The sequence below is a fragment of the Patagioenas fasciata genome, chromosome 3, assembly GCF_037038585.1.
Source record: "Patagioenas fasciata isolate bPatFas1 chromosome 3, bPatFas1.hap1, whole genome shotgun sequence".
In the NCBI taxonomy this organism is placed as follows: Eukaryota; Metazoa; Chordata; class Aves; order Columbiformes; family Columbidae; genus Patagioenas; species Patagioenas fasciata.
Window position 1 is genome coordinate 39,373,968 of NC_092522.1, and position 18,336 is coordinate 39,392,303.

General features: G+C 43.4%; 1 protein-coding gene across 1 annotated transcript in view; it reads right to left on the reverse strand.

Annotated features, from left to right (window-relative positions):
- Nucleotides 1-4,041: 4,041 nt before the first annotated feature.
- Nucleotides 4,042-18,336, reverse strand: part of RASGRP3 (RAS guanyl releasing protein 3) — a 60,479-nt gene continuing 46,184 nt past the window's right edge. Inside the window, exons 11-17 of the mRNA XM_065835824.2 lie at nt 16,378-16,494; nt 13,113-13,228; nt 12,226-12,373; nt 8,708-8,744; nt 6,136-6,261; nt 5,281-5,645; nt 4,042-4,781 (exon numbers count right to left, since the gene is read on the reverse strand). Of these exons, the coding sequence (XP_065691896.1) occupies nt 4,773-4,781; nt 5,281-5,645; nt 6,136-6,261; nt 8,708-8,744; nt 12,226-12,373; nt 13,113-13,228; nt 16,378-16,494 (918 nt within the window). The 3' untranslated portion in view covers nt 4,042-4,772. The remainder of the gene's footprint in view (nt 4,782-5,280; nt 5,646-6,135; nt 6,262-8,707; nt 8,745-12,225; nt 12,374-13,112; nt 13,229-16,377; nt 16,495-18,336) is intronic.

Genomic DNA, 18,336 nt, shown 5'->3' on the forward strand with positions numbered 1-18,336 from the left:
TGATGAGTTATGCACCTGGGAAATGAAAATTAAACTGTGCTGAAGTGGGAAGAGTTGAATGGGGAGTAAGAGGAGTCTCGCTAAGATCTGATGAGCGGTTTGGGTCTTGTGTGAGTTCTTAGAGTACCAGGAGTCAATTCAGCTCCCTGTTAGGTTAATGAAGGTCCGCATACAAAAGCCCTCAACTGTCTGCTCATCCCACATGATCTATTCTTAGTTCTGCCATAGTTAGAACTGCAGTAGAGAGTCTTGGTGCTGCTTCTGCTAAAGACTGCCAGGCTTGTGATCCTGCTTCCTCTCTGAACTTCTGATTTTCCTCAGACAACAGGGATGCTACAGAAATACGTACACATTTTTAAGGTGTTGAGTGTGATTAACAGTCTCAAACAAGCTGGCTCACACTAAACTGCAAGCTTGCTTTGTCAGCCTCCTAGCCTACCCTGAGGCAGGAATCACACCAGCGTTGTTGTGATCGGAGAGCAGTACACTGAGATGGATGTGAACTTCTGTTTCCCCTGTGTAGGCTCTCAAAATACTCCTATGCTTTTTTGTTTCAGGTTACGCCTTTTCAAAGGGACACAAACTGAAAAAGCAGGTGCTATTACCAGTTGTAAACATTGCCTTCTCCTCTCTTTGGCTGAAAATAAGTTGCACGTCTAATGGCTTAACAAACAAGGCTAGAAGGGAAAAAATATTTTTCTGTTGTGTTTACTTTGTGCTTTTTACAGATCTGAGTGCTGTCAGTGTCATTGTTTCCCCTTTATTGTACAGTAATTTCCCCTCTTGTCCACGTGGGTCTTTCCCACAACAGAGGAGAGAAAAACAAGTACAAAAAGTAGGAAAACACTATTGTACAACTGAAGAAAGAGGGAGTCTGCCTGTGCTGTGGGCAGGTGGAAGGTCATAACTCGTTTTTCACACATAAAGCAGAGATGAAGGTGATAAGGACTCTTTAAACTTTCCGGCATTGGCTTAACTCATGGAAAAAGCAGACTTTTTGGCTAACTTTCATACTGCCCCAGCAGCAGCCTTTTGCTGATGGCTTTTCTGTCTCCTAGAACCAGATTGTCAGCAGCCGTAAACAGCACTGTAGAGTTCAGCACATGGATTTTCCAATAAGTTTAGCCTGCTGGCTGCAGTGCTTGTTTTGAAAATCCAGTTCACATCAGTGCTGGTAACTCGAAAACTTGTTCCAAAGTTACATCTATTTCTCCAGTGTCCCTGGGTGAGCCAAACCTGTAGTCAAGACTCTTGAGAAGTACTTGGATCTATATTTTGTGCTGTACAGAGTCCCATCAGTTAGCAGGCTGATGCTGAATTAAGCAAACTTTGGTTAGATTTTTTTGGCTACAATGATCATGAAACAACAAGCCCTTGTTTCTCCTGCCTCTTGTGTCTCTATGAAATCTGCATTCAGATCTCCTTCCTTCCTTCCTTCCTTCCTTCCTTCCTTCCTTCCTTCCTTCCTTCCTTCCTTCCTTCCTTCCTTCCTTCCTTCCTTCCTTCCTTCCTTCCTTCCTTCCTTCCTTCCTTTCCTTCCTTTCCTTCCTTTCCTTCCTTTCCTTTCCTTCCTTTCCTTCCTTTCCTTCCTTTCCTCCCTCCCTCCCTCCCTCCCTCCCTCCCTCCCTCCCTCCCTCCCTCCCTCCCTCCCTCCCCTCCCCTCCCCTCCCCTCCCCTCCCCTCCCCTCCCCTCCCCTCCCCTCCCCTCCCCTCCCCTCCCCTCCCCTCCCCTCCCCTCCCCTCCCCTCCCCTCCCCTCCCCTCCCCTCCCCTCCCCTCCCCTCCCCTCCCCTCCCCTCCCCTCCCCGCTTGGTTTCCACTGGGATCCCCTTCCATTCTTGGTGTCACGTAGAGAGGGAGAACTCTCTTAGCATGCTCCTTCCCACGCTTACTCCGCATCTGTCTGTTATTTGTTCTCCATTTTTTGTTGTGTGGTTTGGGTTTTGTGTGTGTTTTGTTTTGTTTTTTCTCTCCCCTGTGTCCAGGATCCTTCACGTGCAGCTATTTCCCATACAGACACCCAAAGCTTCTGGAACTCGTGTCCCAGGCTGCAAGGAGCCTCCTGCAAGGAGCTCAGGCTGTCTCAGCCAAAGGCTTCCTATTAGGAAGGCCTTGGGGGCTGTGTTTAGGGCTCACTGTCCCTTTGGCTCCCACAGAGGAGTCCCTGAGCAATCATCCACAAAGGTGAAAGAAGCCAGTCTCCTCCCTTTTGGAAAATGTAACATTTTAAGCAGCAGTTGCCCCCTAAACTTGGTCTGCAGCTCAGTTTTATCTTCTTCTATATTAAAAGGCAAAAGGCTTACTTTTCTCAGCTGGGGAAAATCCATGCTCAGCAAGCATGTTACTCTCCCCTGTCTCCCCCACTTCCCCTCCGTCAGACTTCACCTGTCTGAGGAAGACTCCTCTGAGAAGATGGCTTGTGTCTAGGAAAGCATTTCTTTGTAGAGATGGGATTACTCTCTTAAAGCCGAAAAGCTCGGTAAGATGAGGAGGGCAAGATTCTGAGGAGAACTAGAACAGAAGAGAGAGCTGCAATCCAAACCTGGTTTTGCATATCCCCTTGACTTCTTGCATACCACTCAGGGCTACTCTGTAAAGTTGATAGCAAGGCTGAAGCTCCTTTATTTGCAACACAAGGCTTTGTAGAGGTTTTACACAAGCACATAAAGTCCTGCTGGGTTTGGCTCAAACAGCCAAATAATCTCCTACAGGCATGTGGATTTTTCACCTACTCTTGTTGTTTGTATTCTTTGGCATTTGCAGATGAGGTTGTAAATGAGATTTGACGTAGTCTTTCTTATTTATTTCCACTGTGTGGTGGTGGTGTTTGTTTGTGTGTGGAGGTTATTTTTGTTTTTTTTAAACACTCTTGAAAAGGCCTTTCTCTAAAGAATATAGAGCACCTACCCTTTTAAACAGTTTAGGCAAGAACCTTGGAAGTATATTGGGAAGTACATAAGTGAGAAGGTAAAAGATCATGTACAAGAACCATTCTTATCCAGCAATGAAATGAAGATGGGCATGGTTTGTGGGCCTGACAGAAACAGACACCTTTCAGAGCCAGAGTTGCAGCTTTTAAGTACCTGCAAGAAATAATAGGCTGAGGTCTACAGAGAAAATGCAGCTGAAAACTCCTTTATGATGTTAAGAATGAAGGTGCACACGAACGTTTTATTTATGAAGTGCTAGAAGGCTTATCTCAACGGATTCGTCAACAGCCTGGATCATAACCAAATTTCTCTATTCAAATGCTCTACCACATCATTGTGTGCAAGCTGTGTGCTGTAACGGTAGCTGTGCGGTCAGCCTGTTGTGACCTGTCACCTGACCCACCACAGGAAATAAGGACCGTATTTTTGTTAATGCCTGTTCTGTGCCCACAGCAAGGAGTGGAGGATGCTCCTGGCCCTCATCCTAGCTTAGGAATCAGTGCTCCCTGCAGTGATTATTTCTCAGAGTTTAAAAAAGCAAGCGCCTGTTCTTTTATTTTTCCTTCCCTAGATTTACCATCGTTATTAGTCGTGTTGGAAAACAAAGAAAACCTGCAGGATTCAAGATGCAAACTCGCGCAGGCATCATGTAGTTGCAGCACAGTTTACAGTCAACTTCCCACAGTGGAGTGCTGCTGTCAGTTTTGGTTAGGGAAGTCTGTGAAAGTCCTCTCTGATCTTGAGGGCTTATAAATTGGTGAAGGCTGCAATATCTTGAATTTTGTAGGAAATCTTATAATCAAGTTGCTTTAATTCAGGGCATGTGTTCCTCACATACACCTATTTTTGTGGGGAGATGCCACTTTGGGACACACGTTTCAGGTTTGAGCATGTGCTGCTTTCTTTTTCTTTTTCCAGATGAGAGCTGTGCTCCTTAAGTAACTTAATGCCTCTGAGAAATGCCGGTTCAAGCCTGCTTCTCAAGCCATTACAAATTCAGGTGTTAAACCCTACATTAGCAAACTGCTAATTTGGAGGTTGCTCTTCAGTGCATTTTGTCTTAACATATACAGGGAAAAATACACCACGTACACATATATACATACACACACTTTAAACTAAGGTGTTTATTACATGCTAATTTTACCATAATCAGTGCTGGCAGAGAGGACCTTTCTCCACTGTGGTGTAACCAGACATATGCATAGTGTCTTGGAGTTCCTTCAGTCTCAGCCATGTGCTGCCTATTTGAAGAACCCTCAGTCTGGGAAACAGTGTCACTGGGCTGAGCACCAATACACTCACTGTAGCAATGTAAACATGGCCAAAATTCAAAACCACAGGTGTACAAAGAATATCAGCATAGAGGACTTTGTGAAAGGCTTTTGTTCGAGATTTAATCAACATACACCCTTCTTTCCTTAAAAGATCATTACGAGCCTCTGGAAAGCGAGTGTTATCGAGCAAACATCGATGCTTGGCTTCTGTCCTCACCATTGTTGTTGCTGGCAGACATACTGAAATGATGCAGTAGATTTAAAGGAGGCCAAATATATCCTCACTGGCATGCAGAGGAAGTTTCCACAAAAGTCACATGAGAGAAAACACTGAGCGCAGATATCTGTTCTGCTGTGTCCGTGCAGTGTTCATCCAAATGGCTTACTCGTGAGAAAATAAATAGTACTTTATAACACCTTTCTGCTAAGAAAACAGGATAACAGTCAAATTTAGAAGTACAAGGTACAGGAAAACTTCTCATGACCCAATGTGATCTGTGACAGTCCATCAAGGTGTGCTGTGTTACAGTTGTCATCTTCATTTTTCTGTGCTTCAGGGTGAGCAATCAGCTGTCCTGTAAGCAAAAGAAAACAGGCTCTTAACATGCTGGCAATGACAGCCAATAAAAGCATGAGGCTTTGGAAGTATAAACTTCATGGGTGACAGCAACAGAAATCAGACCACTACTCTGCACTTGTATGTTTATCAGAACACTGGTTCTTGTACATCTAATATAGAGCCCCAAACTGTGCATGGCACTGGTACAACAGCACAGAATTTGGTCAGATATCTAAGGGGTTATTTTGATGATTGATTGATTTTCAAAAAAGCAAAATGTCCAACTTCTAAAAGAACATACCAACACCAAGAGCCAAACCCCCAGTTACAGTAAATGCACACTGTGGTACAGAAAATACATATCTATGGATGGTTTGGCATTCTGCTGAAAGCGACTCTTGTGCAAGAAACAAAGGCAAATTTGAATGAAAGCACATCCTGAAATTCATAAAATAACCTTATGAGACGCAAACTCTAGCAGATTTTAAACTGTCTTGACTTTTTCTGCAACTCACCTCAGATTCTTGTGTTTCTGGGAGGGTTTCTATTCCGTTGTGATCCTGTACATGTTGTGGGGCCTCAGCTTCTAGCTCTATATCAGCCTGCACATTGGGCTTTTCATTCTCCCATTTTGCAAAGCCTTTGTTCTTCCCGGCTTTGCCATGGAACTTGGACTTCATTTTGGGGAAAGTATGGGAACCTGAATCATTCCAGCCTGGCTCCTGCCAGAGCGGTTCTGTCTGCGTTGCTTGGCTGGTGGTGGCCCTCTGCAGCCGCACTGAAATTTTCCGCGAAGAGCCAGTGACAAGGGTGATAGCTCTGCCATCGATGTCCTGGTGTTCTGCAGCAACACTGGGAAATTCAAATACTTCATCTTGGACTGAAAGAGAAGGTGGAATTGTTTATTTTAAATATTTTACTTCAAGATCTTTACATAAAGATACCTGAAGCCTGGGATGGGGAGAGGACTTAATGGTTCAGAACAAAAGTTGACTATTCTGGAATGTTTATGCATGTCTTCTAGTAGTCAAATCACTTTCAGGACCAGGTCCTTATATACCATTACATATAATTGCACAATGGCTTGCAGAGGTGCTTTATGCAGGCAGCACTAGGCTGCGTGGAAGAGAAGGCAGCAGTATCACTTTTAGCGTTGGAAAGCTCTGAAAGAGGTTGAGAGGTTGTTCTTTATTCCAGGTAACCCCCTATATGAAGCAATGGTATAATTAGCAGTATTCATATGCCACTTGGAAATGGATTCTGGCTTTGCATGCACACATTTCCTTCTCCCTCCATCTACATGCTCAGGGGATAAGGCAGAGCTAGAATTGTGTCCTATGTCTCCCAGCATAGAACAAACGTGTTCTCACCTGGAGGCAGAGATGGACTGCTAGGCAGAGAGCCATGGCTGCTGCCTACTGAGGTTCCTCTGGAAAATTTCCTGCATGCCAGCACAAGCAGGTCTCTGCATTGCTTATGGCAGTTGGCACCGCAATCTGTGAAGAAAGGAATTGTCAGGTCACCAAATGTAAACCCACAACTATGTGGTAATCCCTCAGGGCTATTAGCAGACAGACACCAGGAGGGACTTCGAAGGAACAAATACTTCGACAGAAGGTGTGAAGGGAGTTACAGAAATTGATCATTTGGTGTGAAGAGTGTTACAAAAAATGGATCATTTCTCTGGCAGCCATTAATAGAACTCCAGCAGCAGAAGGGAAGAGAGGGATGGTATTTTCATCACAAATTAATCTCAAGGAGAAAACCTAGAATTACTGGTATGATCCTGTGGATGCCATTCATAAAGTTTCTGCTCCACTGCATAGGTCTCCAAAAATTTATTTTCTATAATAAACACACTGATTAGAACACACTGGGACTTCCATACTCTGAGCCTCTGGAAGGACAGCTGGAGGTCAATGTAGGCCGCTGTAGGTTAAAACTTGTCCAAGCAGCTCAGCAAGCAACATCAGCACAGAGTAAGCTCTGTGAACATGTTATCATCCACCTGGACAAAATTGGATGAGTGCCCGCACACCTCACCTCTGCTGGGCGTTATATCACTGCCAATACGCTCGTCACTAGGTACATTTATCTGAAGTGTGACTGTGACTGTACTACAGATCTTATCTGCAAGAAAGGGCCGAAGGCTGGAGGATGTGTGCCCCGAACACAGGCTTTCTCTCCTGTATGTCCCTCCCTTGCTCTTGTTTGAAAATGTCCATCTCCCTTGTTTCTTTGTTGTTGCTCCATGACCTAACATTTTGTTCTAGGTGAGCCATTGCCAAAGCGTTGTGTTTGTAACTCTCTGCTAAATGAGGCAGGGTAGCAGCTCTCGCATGATGGATGAGAGTTCTGGTTTTTCCCATCACCTTCTTCAAATGACGAATACAGAAGTACTTGCCCAGCTGTGGTTTTTGTCTGCCCTAAAGGTAACAACCCTTCCCTCCCCGCTAATCCAATAAAGATGTCTTTTGCCATGGAGAACCTCTTCCATCACTTGTAGACCACACAGTCTTGCTTTATCTCACTATCCACAGTGTTGGGGTAAGCAGCAGCCCTGAGCAGATGAACTCCCTACCTCCCCCTGCTAGCACAGTCAAAACAGAAGACGACAGCTCTATGCTCAGAGGCAGAAATCCCCCGTAACAGCTGCAGCACGCCAGTGATGCTGGCCCATGGAGCAGCTGGCGGCTGCTGCAACAAGGGTAGGCACTAACTACGCTTGTTGATCACTTTAAGATCTGAGCAAACAACTCTGCTCTCTTAACTCTCATGCTCCATTGCCTACAATTTTGACTCTACAAAACCACTTTTGCTCTCTCTTCACTGGCCCACTGTTACAGGCAATGGTGCGGGACAGAGCTCAGCTTTCAGATCTCGAGTTTACTGGGCTGCTGTGACAAAACCCTATCTTCCTTCCCTCATCCTACCAGTAAAAATATAGAGTGCAACTACCCCATTTGTAGCTGCTCAGATGACAGTAATCAGGAACAGCTGAATTACATACATTGGTTTAGCCATGGACATTTTCTTCACCCCTTTCTGAGGAAATGTCCATGGCTAAAGAGGGAGACAGGAGTACGGTGGAACCTAAGAAACAATCCTGCCAATTCTTTGCCCTTCTTCTAGGAGCCAATATAAGACTAGGGGAAAAGAGTGCATATAAATATAACTATGAAGTCCCAGTGTGGCTGTTCCCCTGTGAATAACTGGGATGCAACTACAACTGTGAAAAGCAACAGTGTCCTTCAGCCAGAGCTGGGATGCTTGAGAAATGAATAGGTCCATGACTTTAAAGACAATGAGGACCACTACAATGTTATTCTTGGGCTAAACTGCTCAATATGGTGGAAATGCTGCATAAGCCAGTAAATATTTTATGAAAGCAACAGAGAGGGTTGTAAGAACTCTAGGATTTTTTTTTTTTTAAAGTTGAATGTCTGCAGAAGATCTTGCAATGAGATCTGCTGGGCAGTCTAGGAATTAAATATTTCTCTATTTCTAGCTCAGCCGCTATTGCCTTGCAAGGCCAGCCAGTCTTCATCACAGGCATGCGGATGTACATGACAGAGAGTGTTGCCAGCAGACCCTTTCCTGACCCCAAGTCTCAGGAGCTACATTTCTGGAAGTCTTGGTGTTAGGATGAGGACACTTGGTTTTCCAAGATGCAAGGTCTTTGCTGGTATAAAATGACACCTCATGGAGTCAGTGGCTGCTTTGGACCTTTAGAGCTCACATTAACCTGTGTTTTCCTGCTGGGTGTTATATCCCCTATTGTAGTGAGACTTCATAGCATACCAGCAGTTACTGTTCAGAGACAGTACCAAGTGTAGAAAAAATTTGGGTGAACAGATATCATTCTAATAAAAAATGCAGTTGACCTACTTGTGTTAAAAACCACCACCTGTAACTTGAAAAATCTATGCGATATTTATTTACCTTTGCATTTGTAGCCTTGTTTGATTATACCCCAGAGCTGCAAAGAAAGACAAAAGAACGTCAAGAAATCAGAAAAGAAAGCTGGAAGGAAAACAAGGTCACAATGAGGAAGTACCAATGGCTACAAAAGCACAAACAGGATACAACTGCTCTTAACACCCTTCCTGTCAGGCAGACCTCCCCCTCTAATTGTGATAAGACCTGTGTGGCTTCCCTGTTATTTGTACTGCTTACAAGTGGGACTACCAGAGGAGGCGCACAGATGACATTTCCTTTCAGGAACAGGTAAAAAGTTGCCATTATACCAAGCTTACTGAAAACAGCAGAGCACATTCTGCTTCTATGCTCACTTCATGTTATCTGTGAGTGAGTTTCTAGTGTACATCCATTATCCAGATACATGAATGACCCATGCCATTCAAACACACCACTGGTGATAGACGTTAGGTTCTTGGTTCCCATACTGGTCTCCAGCACATGCGCCCATAGCAATCAGATTTGTTTGCTTCATTTTTCCATCAAAAAAAAAGGTTGCCAACCAAAAGAGGCAGAGAATCCACTGAATTCCATCTTTGCCTCCTCCCAGAAGCTGTCCTTGTTGATGTACATAACAACCAAATACTAAACTTCCAGGAGGCAGTGTGTGCGGTCCCACACTTGCAACATGAGCAGAACTGCCTGGAAGGAGGAAAACTCCCCAGCAATTTGTTATCTATGCATCCAGAAGCACTATATCCACAGCCATGGCTTTATAAAAACACGTATTTTCACTCTGAGAGGCAGAGAGAGAAAGGGGCAGTTTTTCTAGCCCTAGCATGAAACAAAAAAGATCGGGGACTCCTGTGTTTATTTATCCTGACCTCATTCAAAACACTACCAGGGAGGGTGAGCACCTCCGGGGAGCTGAAACTGCATGTGGCTCCTCATCATATTTGTAAGAATCCATGCACAGTGTGCAGGGGGTGAATATGGCCATTAAAGAAACATCCAAAAGGAAGAGCTGGAGAACATTCAGAATACAAGGGAAAGAGTAAAATAAACACAACATGAAGAGTCTGGGGGATAAAATCCTCTATATTGTAAAAAAGAATTGCAAGTTAAAATGGGGGCTTGGACAAAGCAAAATAGATTAGACAGAGTGGAAGAAAGTTGAATAAAAGAACAGGACAACAGTGGAAGAAGGGTCCATAGAAAGCCTGCTGCTTGCTCTTTCCCTGCTAATGCTGTATATATGCAAAGTGAATGCAGTTGCTATCATGAGGCAGTTGAGCCCTCCAGCCCCTCTTGAAAAGCAGCAGCATTAGGAAGAGCAGGGCTGTCAATGCTCGGCTTTATGTGATTTTTCCCAGCTTGCTTTGCTACAATCACCATAAGAGACGTGGACTGTAGTTGTTTTCATTTCAGCTCTAATCTGTTCTCACTGAAGAGCTTTCTCCTCACCTTCTTAGCTCTGGACCTTCCTCCTACTCAAATTTGGCAGCGCTGTCGTGATTACACAGAGCAGCAAAGCTTCGCTGAAGCGCTGTGTCATGAATTCTGACCTGACGCTTTGAATCCATCTGCCACAGCTCTGCTGCAAAGCTGGCTTGAGCCAGTTCCAAGGTAAGAGGATCTGTGCAAATTCAGATTACAAAGCTCACTGGGATGGCTGGTCACCTACCCTGCCACACAGTGCAACCCAAGCTGTGGGACGGAACTGTGACTGGCCATGGGTATATCCGTTTCACTCTGCTTAATGGCATTAGGTTTTAGCTTGACCTTTAAAGTTTGCATAGTTTTAATAACAGATATTTTATTGAATACCATGTGCAGTGCACTGTCACATAAATTCAACTTGGTGTGCTTTCAGTGCACATTATTTTGACTGTGAATCAGTGTACCAGTTCAAAATTAGGTTTCCACCCATGGATGAGCAGCCCTGAAATGCAGAACAAACATGCAGCAAATTTTGTAGTTGGTTCCTGTGCTATCGGTCCAACTCATCCACAGGACAATGCCAATGAGTTCAGTGAGCTGACAGGAAAAAATGACCTTATTTCTATTTCCTGTACAACCTCTTACTCTTTTGTATTCCCACACTGGCTGTAATCAGGGAGACGTGAAAAATCCAACAATGGCCTATTAGCAAAGTGATGTCTGGTGGAGAGGATATTTTAGGGCAGTCCTCAGGCCTTGCTTTGCTGTGGAAGCTTTCCAAGCATGAACCAAGTGTCACGAATACAGTGACGTCTTCCTGAGGCTGCAAGAAGCTTGAAACAATAGGCTCAGGCCAGTGACTGCCCCTGCCCCATCAGTCTGCTGGAGCTGTCAGCTCCGGAGCCCACCAACACGCTCCTGAATCAGCATTGACCATGTCACCTCTGAGGTTTTTGCAGTTCTGGCGGAAATAGGTGGAATTCCTCCTTCCCCATGGCCTTGATCAGTGGCTGTGATAGGGAGCACAAGCATCTGAACAAGACTGACACATCGCAAAAGAAGCGAGCGGAAGATGGGAACTTGGACAAGAGCAGGAACAGCAGAGCTGGTCTAAAAGGAGGCATATTTTTTGCACTTAGCGGTGCTGTTATTGTTACTTTCAACCACAAAGAAATATTAATTGGTGGAAAAGTTCATGTAGTACGAGCTGCTGATGGCAGAGGCAGATCTGCGCTGGAGAGCTGGGACCTTGTTCTGAGCTTACACCTTGTGTGTGGGCCACACGTATGTGAGAGGACATTGGCCTCTGCCCTGATTGCTTAAGTTGTCTAAATATAGACATTTAATTTTAGTGGGGTGCCTACATTAATGTAACTTTCAAATCATAGTAATTCCTTTTTCTTTACTATGCTTTGTTTGAAGTGGAAGCCCAAGGAGGTTTACAAGCAACACAAATGTTCACAGAACCAACAGTTTCCCAGCTATGTACACAGCATTCTATTAAATGACATCTGGTAAGTTATGGCTGAGATAAAAAGCAAGTTTAAAAAAAACCCCACAAATAAATTTTTAAAAGTCTTATTGTACAGAACTGCTGGAAGCACTTTTGATTCCTTGACCAAATTAGAAGATCTGTTAATTCAATAGAGAAAGGACTAAGGCTGCTATGGCCATTCAGAGAATTATGAACATAGCTATGTTGCCATGTGCAATTTCCTGAGAAAGAACAGCTTTTGCTTGATCTACATCCTCTGTTCCAGACACACATTTTCCCTTGAGTTTGTTTACATGGGAAATGAAGCCAAATTAAAGAACTTAAGATAAACCAAGTAAAGCCATCCATATAGTGTCTGATATCCTTTAGCTACAATGATTTTATTTTTTTCCCCTGAAACAGTAATTCTTACAAATGCCAGTATTCAAGAACCACTAAAACAAAACTGTATAACACAGCTACAACAGGAGTAAAGGTTTTCTGCTTCTAAATGCAACGAAGTATTTGGCCACGAGACTTCAGCAATATGCTGAGCCAGTTTCACCCTGTCTACATTAAAGGGTAAAAAATTGTGTTTAGTATATACTATTATTAAAAACATACTTACAAATCCTGCACAGTGCTCACAGAAAGTTGGTTTAAGATAGGTCATCTCCTGAAAGTTGTGAATAAATCCTGGTCCCATTTTACACTGGAACTGTGATTTAGCTCTCAGAAAGTAAGCCATCATTTCTTCTTTGCTTATAAGACCATCTCTGTTAGGGGAAAAAAAAAGGTAGAGTAGATCCGTCACTGCTTACAGCATTGAAGAGTTCAAGCTTTTCTCATTGCAAAAAGCACACCACACACAAAACACATTCTTTGACTGAGCTGCAACAGTCCTGGCAGGAAAAAACCCTTAGAGCCTTTGTGGTTCTTATCGTTCATTAAACAGCAAACACTGTACTAGCAGCATGGACCTTGGTTTCTCACTTGTTCATGATATCAGAGCACAGATCAGGCCATTATGTGAAGGACTGTGACCTACAGCTCACACAGACCATCAGTTGTGCTCCTGGTTGATCACCAGCCTCGAACGCAAAGAGATTCTGGACAAGAATTATCAAGCCCAGCTGGCTAGGAAATATATATACACCTCCTAGAATATTTGTTACCCTCTCTCTCTTCCATACACTCATTTCCCTTGTCCCATACACAACTTGTTCTTTTCACCAGTCTGATGCCTCGTCTGGGTACAGGATCTCCACTGTAATTTGACAGTACTGTAGGGGTTTTGACTCAGTCCCAGCAGGAATTCCTCACTAAGCTATTACATATATTATTTTTAAAGTACCAGGTAAAGCAGGACCCCAGCCTGGTCTTGTAGAACCAAGTGCAGCATAAGAAGAGACACTGTTTCTTCAATATTTGTTTTTCATGGGTTTTTCAGATTGGGGAAGATAAATAAATATAATAACAACAAACAAACAAGCACAAGGAAACTTCCAAACTTACTGGTCTTTGTCCAGTACACAGAAAGAGTCCAAAAAGGGGAAGTTGGCAGCTATACTTTCAAAGTCTTCCTGAGAAATATAGCCATCGTGGTCATGATCGTAGTTCCTAAAGACAGACTGGGAAACAAAAAGAAAATTATAGTCCTAATACCCAGCCTATCCTGAAACTATACCAGCTCTTGAATCTTATAATTACATGTAAATTAATATTCAACATTACTAGTCATAAGCTTTGCTCCCTTGTTTTATTCCTCTTATTCCTACTTGGTACTTCAATATGCGTATTTATTGGACTGTAGGGGAAAAATGGCTAAATTTTAAAGAAAACTTGATTTGAGTATTTATCTAGTGATGGTCCTCCACACCTCTTCAGGCATAATTCTTTTTGGTTTATTTTTCTTTATTGGAAATGTCACTAAAATTCTGCCCCATGTGACATATTCCCTTTGCTTCATTAATTATGCTTTTTAATCACAAAAAAAATAAATATATCAAAACCAACCCAACAGTAGCTTTCCCATGAGTATTTCAGATGTTTCTGGCTTCTCTTGTAGCTGGTCACCTCAGCTCTGCCACAGTACTGTTTCAATCTGATTTCACTAATACTTTGACATCCAGATCACAAGCACTTTGTATCTAACAACTCCCTCCCATCAACCCACCCCAGCTCACCACTAAGTAAAAACAGACATGGGATCAAATTTAAAAGGTTGCATAAAGTGATGGAAGCCCTTCTTAGCTGCTAAGGAATTACTATATTCTGCTTCACTGATTGCAGAGATGTATGAGGGGCATTAAAGCAATATGTGATGCTGATGGGGAAAATAGGCATGTCAAAGTCAACATGACTATCTGAAAGACAAATACCAAAGCACAAACAATCTCATAAAATTAAGATTTGGTTGACAATGATGTGAATTTAATACACTGAGACCTCTGAAAAGTGTTTGCATTGTCCTTATTTTAATGAGAATGTGATGAATCCAATTTCTAAACACCTATCAAACAACCTGTAACTGGTGACTGTCAGACCCTGAAAACACACTGTTAAGAAGGAATCAATATGCAAACCCAAGTAGTATTCAACACTTCTAGTAATTAAAAAAAAAACCAAACAACCACAAAACAACCCAAAAGCAAACAAAGCCACAAACAAACAAACAAAATCCCCAAACCAACCAACCAACCAACCAAACCAAAGCAAAGCAAACCAACACACAAAAACCACCACAAGTCAAAAAGCCAACCAACGAACCCAACCAACCAAACATAAAAACACAAACCACACTAAAGCACAACTTGAAGCAGCTAGTAAATGACGAAGACTGGCGAAACACAACCAGTTGTAGAGAGTGGTGGTGGCCTCTGGGTAAGCTGTATCTGTAACAGCCCCAAAACATGTCTTAAGGCTCTCAAACTCAAGATCATATGTCCTGAACCAGGCCAAAATTGTGGAATGGGGGACTGCATCTCCCCTGTCCACAGGAACAAGAACAAGCCCCCACTCAGCACATTCTGGAAAGATTAAGGAGTTGCGGCAGACTTCCTATTTAAACAAGCTATCAAAGAGAGTTTTGGATGTGGATTGATTTTTATCAACACATATGGCACGGACAAAAGCAATACAGGAACAGCATGTGCAGTTCTGGCATCCCACATTAAGAGAAAAAAAAATGAAACTTTTGTTAAAAAAGAGCGTGTACAAAATGTAACTCACAAGATACATTTGAAGTCTGAGAGAATTGCAGACTTTAAGTTATCTTAACAACGTGACCCCAATTAATGATCTGTGACACCTATAAGGTCAGAATTTAATACCTCTTCCCAGACTTGGTAAATGATTTTTAAAAAGCAGGAGGAAATCTTTTTTCATTATCTACAATGCATTCCTGGTTTCTCTGCATGCTGCTCACATCACTGCAAGTTCCTCACACACCAACAGAGCAGGGCTCAGTCTCCCCAAGGGAACCTGGCAGCGTTTGGCTTTGTTTGCATTACCTAACATGTGACCTTCCAAACTGAAGCTGGAAGATCCCAGCTATAATTCTTCATTACCTCATGCCCACATTTTTAAAGTGATACGAAGATGGTCCTATCTTTACTATACGTAGTATGCTCTGGATGGCCAAATGACAGCAAGCTGAACATCAGAAACCATGTTTCACAGAATCAATGTTAGGGATTGGAAGGGACCTCAAAAGATCATCTAGTCCAATCCCCCTGCCAGAGCACAAACACCCAGATGAGGTTACACAGTAGTGTGTCCAGGTGGGTTTTGAATGTCTCCAGAGAAGGAGACTCCACAATCACCTTGGGCAGCCTGTTCCAGTGTTCTGTCACTCTCACTGTGAAGAAGTTTCTTCTCAAATTTAAGTGGAACCTCTTGTGTTCCAGTTTGAACCCATTACCCCTTGACCTACCATTGGTTGTCACTGAGAAGAGCCTGGCTCCATCCTCCTGACACTCACCCTTTAGATATTTGTAAACATTAATAAGGTCACCTCTCAGCCTCCTCCAAGCTAAAGAGACCCAGCTCCCTCAGCCTTTCCTCATAAGGGAAATGTCCACCAGGACCCCCAGGTCCCTTTCCCCTACACTGCTCTCTAATAGGTCATTCCCCAACTTATACTGGAACCTGCGGTTGTTCCTACCCAGATGCAAGACTCTACACTTTCCCTTGTTACATTTCATTAAATTTTCCCCCGGCCAACTCTCCAGCCTGTCCAGGTCTCACTGGATGGCAGCACAGCCTTCTGGCGTGTCAGCCACTCCTCCCAGCTTGGTGTCATCAGCAAACTTGCTGATAGTGCACTCTATTCCCTCATCCGAATCATTGATGAATATATTGAATAATACCGGCCCCAGTACTGACCCTTGAGGACTCCAGAAACCTTCTCTGAACCCGGTAATCCGTGAGTCCTTGTATCTGAGTATTTTGGTTTCTGGACATAAACCGGGTGGCCAGAGCTGCAACACTCAACTTTGCCCTTTCAATTTATATTTGCTCGTCAAATCTATTGAACAGCAGCCAGGCTTTGGATGCTCCTGAAAGCTTGCCCCTTTGCATCCAGAAACCTGCTTATTAATTCTATCACTGATTGCAGGAAAAAAATATTTCTGAAAGTATCAGTAAAAGCTCAGATTTATCTTATGTCTGAAGTTCATCCCAACCACAACAATATCTTAAAAAGCTTGAAATTAATTGTAGTTATGACGACGTCAAAACTATTGTTGTCTTCAGCCACTATATTATTTGAAATACTTACATCCACCAGCTTTCGTATGTGCTTGTTAATCACGGTAGGGTCGGGTTTTGGTACCACTCCAGATGCCCACTCCAATGGTTCTACTGGCTTGTTAGGGGTTGTCGGGGAGGTAGGCTGCTGAGAGATGGATCAGAACACAAAGATTTTAAAATCTGAATTATGAAGTTGAACTTCCCATTAAAAGCAGTTCTGTATGTCAGAGTTACAAACACAAACTACTGGAGTCCCTGTGCTGTAAAAATGTACTTAGCACAACATCACACAAGATATGTTGCAATGAGACTCAGAGGAAGTGGGAAGGAAGGAGGGTCTCTTGACATAGTGGACATCAGAAATAGATGTCCAAACCTTGCTTTTCTCTTTCCTGATACAGCCCTTGAGGAACTCGCCACCATGATGCTGCGTGGCCTCAGCTCCCCACTGGAGAGACTGTGCCCAGGAGCCACACGAGGGACTCTGATGGGCCGAGTAAGTTTACACTCCTGCTCTGCACGCACCGAGAAGACAGCAGGATGCAGAAGCAGGGGCAGAATTGTGCTCGGCGATCCCACAGGCTTCCAGCCGAGACGTGCCAGGATGCACAGCCTAGTTCATCTTGGCAGCCTGAGGAGAAGGGCTGACCTTTGACTTGCTCTGCACATAACACCAGCCAGACTATTTTCTTCTGAAAACAGCTTGGTCTTGACAAAACGGAAGCTGACAGCTCACTTGATGCACAGAAAATGCACCCGGCTCCCTCCACGCCACTATAAGGCTTTGGGAGAAGCTCTGGCACACAGCTCAGCTTGTTCAAGTAGAAAATATAGGACAAATCTGAACACCGTTTCAGATAAGGCTTCAGAAATCACCAGTTAGCAATTAAAATACTGCAAGGTAGACTGGCCTTCACCTGCATCTGCCACTGGACATCTAGCAGGCGAAGCAGTGTCAAGGAGAAAAAATTTAGCATGGTTTACATCAGAAGGGAGATGGCCCACAGCCTAAGAAGGCCCCTGTATTGGCTGGTGAGCAACAAATCTGAGTCTCATCTATCTCCCTTTAAATTGGTGTGATTTGAGAGGGAGATAATTAGAATCCTAGAATCATAGAATGCCCTGAGTTGGGAGGATCATCGAGTCCAACACCTGTCCCTGCACAGGACAAGCCCACAGTTCACACCATGTGTCTGAGGGCATTGTCCAGTCTCCTCTTGAACACTGTCAGGCTTGGGGCTGTGACACCTCCCTGGGGAGCCTGTTCCAGTGCTCCACCACCCTTTAGGGGAAGAATTATACCATATAAAAATGTTACAGTTACTATGGTGCATAACAAAGTTATTGTAGACTTCGATATTGAGATAAAAAATGGTCACAAGGTGACCATACTCTACTGTGTTTGGTAGAAAAAAAACCAAAAAAAAGTATTGGTGGGTTGCTTTATTAATTTGGCCTTTTTCTATTCAGTTTTCAGAACAGCTTTTATCAGTTCCTCAGTGGCTCTTGATTCATCATACCAATCTGCACAAGTAAGTTTGAGAAGAAAAAAAAATCCCTATATCCGCAGAATTCATTATCAACAAGAAATACAGTGAACTTGGATATCTAGCTCCACATGCCAAAAGCACTTACAGAATGTTTTAATCCTAAAATTAATATCACACAGTGATGGACCAACATGCTGGCAAGTGCTTTTGCTCTAAAAATAAGCAGAAATGCAGCAGTCTTTTAAAAATGACATGTTACATGATAACATGTAACATGCCAGTATTGTGATGTTCTTACAGCTATGGTCAGAGAAGAGATTTGAAATGTGCCTTCTCCTAAAAAAATCTTAGACTAAAGGGACTCAAAGCACCAGTATTGAAGTGCCAGAGAGGTGCCAGACTACCAAATCCTCACAGACAGCTTTTAACTCCTGCTGGTCTGAGTTTGCAATGGCAGAAAGAGACTGAACCCACTGGAGCATTCCTCTTTCTTCTGG